Source organism: Penaeus vannamei, chromosome 30, assembly GCF_042767895.1.
Source record: "Penaeus vannamei isolate JL-2024 chromosome 30, ASM4276789v1, whole genome shotgun sequence".
Classification (NCBI taxonomy): domain Eukaryota; kingdom Metazoa; phylum Arthropoda; class Malacostraca; order Decapoda; family Penaeidae; genus Penaeus; species Penaeus vannamei.
Window position 1 is genome coordinate 11,967,700 of NC_091578.1, and position 7,788 is coordinate 11,975,487.

General features: G+C 35.4%; 1 protein-coding gene across 2 annotated transcripts in view; it reads right to left on the reverse strand.

The window, feature by feature from the left end:
* Window positions 1-3,620: 3,620 nt before the first annotated feature.
* Window positions 3,621-7,788, reverse strand: part of LOC113811965 (mucin-3A) — an 8,550-nt gene continuing 4,382 nt past the window's right edge. For both annotated transcript variants that reach the window (XM_027363817.2, XM_027363818.2), the window contains exons 3-5: window positions 7,161-7,788; window positions 6,286-6,522; window positions 3,621-4,340 (exon numbers count right to left, since the gene is read on the reverse strand). The exon at window positions 7,161-7,788 is cut by the window's right edge and continues 236 nt beyond it. In XM_027363817.2, the coding sequence (XP_027219618.2) occupies window positions 4,183-4,340; window positions 6,286-6,522; window positions 7,161-7,788 (1,023 nt within the window). In that variant the 3' untranslated portion in view covers window positions 3,621-4,182. The remainder of the gene's footprint in view (window positions 4,341-6,285; window positions 6,523-7,160) is intronic.

Here is a 7,788-nt window from a genome sequence, read left to right on the forward strand (position 1 = left end):
TGTTATCATTAATATTAATATCATTCTTGTTATTTATTATTATTGCTGTTGTTATTATTATTTTAGCATGATTATCATCATCATTCACATTATCATTATCATTATCATTGTTTTTATTATCATTATTATTATTATTACTGTCATTACTATTATCATTGTCATTATCAATGTTGTCATCATTCTTACTGTTGTCAATATTATTATTATTATTATTATTATTATTATTATCATTATCGTGATTAATATGAGTATTATTATTATCATTGTTAGCATTATTATGCTGCATGTTGCACCGCTAAAACTCCAACTGACACTGTCCAAAGTTACTCGACTTTCGTATTTCATGAAAATCTAATAAGGAAAACTATTAACATTGGTCTAATCAGATACATTACAATCACATATAGAACAAGTAAGTTTTTTCCTTATAATTAAAAACCTATATAGATGCAGTATCTATATTTCCAGTGGGATCCTATCCCATTCACTGATCCAGCTGAGAGGAGTTGAACAGTCTAAATACTGATGACGATAATAGTCCTTCCAAAGGTGGTTGAAAACTAATGTAGGGACGTTGTTTACTGTCACCTCGCGTAACCGAAAATAATACGCTTTTTCTCTGACATAGCAAAGTGAGTAATACCTGAACGATACTGAATTCGAATGGTGGTCGCTTAGCCGAAATAACTACTTATTCAGGCAAAGTGATCAACAATCTGAAATGTAACTTGAACGATGTATCATAATGCCCTTCGTGTGCATATTCCAACTACGAGACTCCAGCGTAAAGGAGTATAATCTCTGATGTCTTCTGTGCCGAGAAAGGACTAATAATAACAAGCCATATAAGTCCTATCACACCGGGCATAAAGACAAATGCTGGACACATATACTAGACATGTATTTTTTTCTTCTTCCAACAAATAACTTTCATTAATTATACTCTGCTAATACAAATAATAGGAACATTAGTTTGCCTTAGTCGCCATGGTTATATTATTCTATGTCAGCCCAGAAAAGCACCAGACTATGAATCTTGTAAATGTTAATACCTGTATCATTACTGTTATCATTTTTATCATAATTATCATTATTACTATTATTATTATCAATATTATTATTATTATCAATATGATCATTATCATTATGAATATGATTATTATTATTATTGTAGGCAATTTTGGTAGCATTAAATATGTGATATGGGTTTTATCATCTACGCCATTATTGTTATATATATTTCATAATTATCATTATAAGCAGTACTTTTAATAGAGAAATTATATAGTATTACTATAATCATTGTCGACGTCGCTTTCACTGGTATTATTATGACTGTATTTTTCTTTAGTTCCTATCATAAGTCCCCTATATATATATATATATATATATATATATATATATATATATATATATATATATATATATATATATATATACATATATATACATATATATAAATATATATATATATATATATATATATATATATATATATATATATATATAACCATCTTCTAGCTGGGACGATTTTTTCCTTACTGTATTTTGCGCTATTTGAACGACGTATCATGTATAAAACCACAATATATACGACCAAAATACCAAGTGCATCCACCGAAACGGACAAAACGTATAGATCTTCCATACAGAAACACCAATTTACGGTAATATTATACCTAACACCACGTTGTATGCTCTTCCACAGAAACTCCAGGATCTTGGAGTTCTCCCATTTATTACAATTAGCCAGAGGTTAGTGTTGAAATTTCAAGTCTTCCCCGTAACAGTTCTTCCAGATAAGGCCAGTTCGTAGTAACGAGTCACGTAGTTTTGGCATCTTTTGTGCGTTTGTACCTGTTCTGCGTGAAACAACGGAGTCAGAACACATGGTCTTCCAAGCCGACAGTTATGATCTTCCAAACCAACATTTAAATATCTTCCATTGTTATTCCACGTCCACAAAGAGTAGTCATGAGGTTAGTACTAGAAGGTCTTCCATTTTAACCCTCATCGATCCTTTTCCCGCGCGTAGAATTTTAGAATGGAACCGCGAATATTTGATTTTGGCGCCTGATTTTAGCGAGAAGAAAGGCGTGTTCGGAGAGTTTGATCTTCGAATCAATCAAAAAAATAAAATCTTTCCCGCGGTAAACTCTCGACCATCTTCGCTCTGGTCTGCAATCTGTTGTCCACACAGAATTGACAAGAGTGGGTCAAGGCCAGTATGTTCCACTCATCCACAGGAATAATTGAGACCCTTTCCACTATGGCGAGGATGTATAGATTTATCCATGTGGTCTTTGAATTTACCATATATGACAACAACGGAGATAAAATACATGCTCTTCGTCTTGACAGTTTCAAATTTATCGATGTGTGTTTGTTGGAATGTAAGAGACGAAACTATAGGAGTGAATATGCCTTTATCATCTAAGTGTAGGTGCAAAATTTTCATTTTACAAAATTAAAATCAAAGTGATTTCATAGGTATTTAGGTTCTGATATGTCAATGTCCGCACGTCTTCCTTACTGAAAAAGTGTGAAAGAATCAGTATAATCCACATGAACAAAAAAACACTATAATAAGTGTGTATGTATCTGCTGTTCAACTGATCCCCTTTACTAAAGTATGTCCTACGAGCAAAGTTTTCTTTGAATGCTATTTTTCCGTTAAAGGAACCTTTGTTTATACTGTGATGCACATAATTCTTGATGATATATATAAGTCTTTAGTGTAAAAAAAAGTAAGAATATATTTTTAGGTTGTGAGAGAAGTGAGTCGTTCTATGTATTAGTTTAGCGGCCTCTGGATGGAAAATTGTGAGAAAGTCAAATATCACGATTTTTGTCATTTAGTGCCCCCGTCCTTGATTTATGATTATTTTCGAGAGGTACTTAAGCCATGAACTGTATTTTGGAAACAATATATTTTCCTTACTAAAATGCCTTTACCATCGCGTACTGCAATTAGCCTCTAAACTGACAAGAATAACTTCGTAAAATATGCCAGGATAATAGTCGTTGAATTCATGCATTGCAATTAATAGAATGCGAAAATGGTATTATTTACACACTTAATTTCGTAATGCTCACGATGTAACTCAGAAGGTGAATCAAATATCTAGCATTGTCAAATTATTCGTTCCATTAAGACTATCGTTTTTCAACATTTGTCACAAGATCTGTAAAATATCGTCCATTATTTGACAGAGGCCGCTAATCCGATAAAGCAGCCATAAACAATATTATTTGAGGAGATAGAACATCGCGAAAAAAAAGTGTTAGAGACCAGTAAATGTTAAAATAGAAAATAAATATGTTGACTACTGTACAGCAGTCATCCATGTTTGTCAGTGTGCTGTTGCTGTGAACTAAATATTTGTGAACTATGGTGGTGTTTCTTTATCCTTTATCAACATGCTGCACTTGAATTGATGAAAATAAAAGAATAATACGGTAAAAAAGCACAAGTGTTATCTAACTTTATTGTGTGCTTATTAAAACATTTATATACATAAACACCCGTTTGAATAAGATGTAAGGTATTTCCTTATTTTTGACGTGTCCGGGGCGGCCGAATTTCCCACAAAAAGGATAAAAAAAAAAGGAAATTGGCAATTGTTTTAAAATAAGTATTTGGCCACTTTCCTTGTTTTATTTTTACACATTTAAATATGAGGACGTTTCTCAGAAATGGATAAAGAAATATAAATGAAGTTAATGTACTCATAAAAGTGGTACAGTCACTGAATCGCACTGTGCTTAAAATACAGAGGTCTATGTAAATTAGTCTTACTATAAACTGAAATCTCTTTACAACGAATGACACATATCATTTGCTTCAAATGTATCTAAAAACGAAGAGAAATCTAAATGGATTTATGATACTTGATGTAGATTGTGTGATGACATTAAATATTCACTCTCAGAAAATAAACGTTTAAAAATCCTGTCATTTCATATAAAAAAAATGAAACCTTTCCACGTACACACACATACACACACGAACACACACACACATACACACACAAATACACACACACACACACACACACACATACTCTCTCTCTCTCTCTCTCTCTCTCTCTCTCTCTATATATATATATATATATATATATATATATATATATCTTTCTCTCTTTCTCTCGCACACAGTCATACAAGCACACACACACAGACTCAACCAAGAGCCAGAAGCCGCTTCAAGTCCTCAGGAGACAAGCCAGTCCTGACGTCAGCAGAGGAGCCGGCTTTGCAGAAGAAAATCTCTCGACAATTTCCAAGACTGTCCTTCGTGTAGCACTCTCTGCATTCTGGGACGTCCAGGATGTTCTTTTCTGTACAGAAGAATGGAGCCAAGGATTAATTAGAGATAAACCATGAATGTCGTGCAGAAAAATGGTGAGAGATTAGTAAACACGGAATGATCTTGATATTTTTATATGATTATCAAGAATGAAAGAACCTTCATATGAAACATAAAACTATATTTAATGACTGTGGTGGCAAAGATACTCATGGTGGTTCATCCAACATAGCTGGTGAATAGGTCAACACGGCAGGTAGCAAATGTATATTTCCATAGGCCTCTTAACAACTGTTGCCTTGTTACACTTTAACACAATCTTTTGGTGTTCTCAGAAAATGTGATTACCATCAAATATATATATTTGTTTACACGTTATTGATTATAATCTAACAAATTGATTTAATTCAAAATGTCTCAACCCGGAAAGAAATGAAGGATTTTGCCATGACTGCGCAAATATTCCTTGTCGAATAACAGAATTAAAGGTGGATTCGGTACTTCGGCCATAAAAGGAACTGATCTCATACAGAAAATGTGAAGAAATTTCAGAACAGGAAAATCAATTTAAGGAAATAGTTTTGCCTACTCTGTTCATTCCCCGCAAAGTATCACATCAAGACGATTTAGAGAAGAAAAATAAACTGCAGATACTTTCTTTGATGAAAATTAACTAACAAGACTTCGCTACCGGGAGTTCCTGGGGAAATTTAAGCTTTTCAAGGATAGTGCTGTTCTGAATTCAAATGTCATAGGTCAGGTATTCCAGAGGAACCAGAAAGCTCGTGGCATGGTTATTTGTTGCACAAATACAGATATGAGATTTAAGTGAAAGAAACATTTAGAAAATATAACTATGTTGCATCACCATCAAGCCTCCAACAGAAAGACTTGCACGTTCTAAGCGGTATATTAAGGAATTTACTAAAAACTATTTCTCGAGTATTGACAGACCATATGGTTCCACTTAACCAGAGCTTCAACACCAAAGTCTATACTCAATGTGAGAAAGATCTAAAGGGATATTTGTTGCATTTGAGGCCCAAATATAGATCAAAAAGCTTATTGTCTCTGATTTTCGAAGTCTCACCTAAATGTTTCCAGGTTGCAGGGATGGAGATAAGATGGTGACATCTAAAAAATCAGAGAGGCCTACTCAGTTGGCAAATATCGTGATCAGGCATATGAAAAATGTGCATGGAAGCTGGACGAGACAGTGGTGTTAACGCTGTGAAATGTGGTTATTATTTGTTTGATTTTTAGGTAAATCGAGGAGACAGCTTCCAATGATTAGGTCAACTCTCGCGCTCTCTGGTCTTTATCTGGAAGCTACTTAATATGCCCTGACCTTGAGTTATACCAGCTACTGATTGCTATAGACCTAGAAAAAATTGCTGACACCGATTTTAAACATAAATGCAACTGTTCGAGACACTGTTTGCGAACCCTAGATATATATACTTCTTTCTTCTTTTTCTTTTTTTTTCCTCTTTCTCTTTTTTCATAAATACTGTCTAACCAATTATGAAAAAATAAGCAAGGAATAAGAATACATTATGTAAAATAAGTAACTATCAAAGCATAACCTTAAAATATATGGCGTTATCAATACTGGCATCGTAAATCTAAAGATATTCTTTATTCTATCAGGAGGTTAATTTAAGATAACAATTTCCAGATAACAAGCGGTGCCAAACTTAATCATTCCTGGCATAGAAAATATTCACATCTTCATGAAGCAGTGATGATGAGAGGAATTAATACGAACAATTTTGCACTGGCAAAATCATTATCACCATAAAAATAATATCAGAATGTAACTCACCTAAAATGGGCAAAGGGAAACGAACATACAATATAAAATGAAATAAAAACACTCGCAAGCAAAGAAAAGTAGTAATAATAGTAGTAACAATAATATCAATAAAGTAATAACATTAATAAAGTAGTAATAATATTAATAACAGGAATAATACCTCCGGGCCTGAAGAAATTATTTTCCAAGTCGTCATCCCAAGCTGCCTCCTCCAGCTCCTGAAGGGACTGCGGAAGGGCCAGCAGGAGGAGGCCCACCAACCTCTTCAGCAGATTGTTTCTACGCTCGTAATACCGCATAGGACATTCCCCGGGAAGGTAGCTCGGTGTGAGGGATTCCTGCTGAAGGAGTTTGTCCACCATCTCGTGGTTGGCGAACTGGAGGCGGGCCCGGTATGCTGGCGGTTCGATCATTCGTTAGATCAAATTATAAATCGGAAAAGGGTGTTCTTCTTAGATATGTGTTTTAAGTCAATGAGGAAATCTTTATATATGGATGTATACATATTTTCCACATTTAAATGTTTGAGTCCAAGTGTCAGAAAAAAATTTAATGACTAAAATAGAGAAAGATGATCCTTTTTTTCTTGTTTACAACTAACATTTTACAAATACATTTAACTTTTATAGCGCATACCTCCAAGACAAGGTCACTGGTGCAATAAAAATATTCATACTTAAAGAATTACATTAAAATCACCTCTTTGTCAAGTACACAGGTGCCGTCCGTAAACATAGCCTCCTTGGCGGAGGCAAGGCAATAGGGGTAATGTAATAATTCAAGAAATTACTGAATACGGATCGCGATCCGGACCACCACCAAAATTTAATGAAATTTAAGTTAGGATAAGACCCACCTCTGGTAAAACTGTGTAGAAAAGTCTGTGTATAAACTTTTGAGTTATCCTGCTAACAAACAAACTAACCGACACGACGAAAAGCCTCATTGGCGGAGATAATCATGTAATATGTCGATTTACAGCACAAAGACAGAAAAAGGAAAACTGAGGAAGACAGTATTACTGGGAAAACTCACACATATAAAGGGTCTCAGCAATGTCATCTGTCAGCAGAAGCGCTATCTGCTCCCTCAGCAAGTCGCTCAGCTCCTTCTCCATCTCCTGCAGAGCCGGTCGTACTGCAGCAGGCTTCACTGACCTATGTCCCCTTGCAGCGGGGATCGTAGAATATAAAAAGGCGGGTTGCGTGGTTGCTGTTATGTGTATGAGTGGCAGAGGCGATGCGTGGTTGGTAGCTCGCTCGGTTGCGTTTGTGATGAGGTGTGCAGGTTGAGTCGGTGGATCTGTGGAAGTCTGCGAGCTCAATTTCGAAAGGAAAGTAGGTTTTGTAGATAGTCTTTTCTCTAGCTGCTTGGGTTTCTCTAGGGCAAGATGAGTGGGTAAGTTTTCTTTGTCCGTTTGTCTTGTGAGCAGCGTAGGTTTGTTTGGCTCATACGGTTTGGTTGTATAATCAAGATATTGTATATTGACGCTTACGGCTGATTCTGTAGACGTGTGCACTGTAAGGGGAGTGGGCGGTGGGCTTGTGATATACCACGTGGGCGTGAGGGGTTCAATGGACGAAGGGGAAGTCAGCAGCACCGTTGAAGGCGTCGTCAGCAGCGGCGTTAGAACTGAGATCAACGGATTCCCTGCTGAAGATAT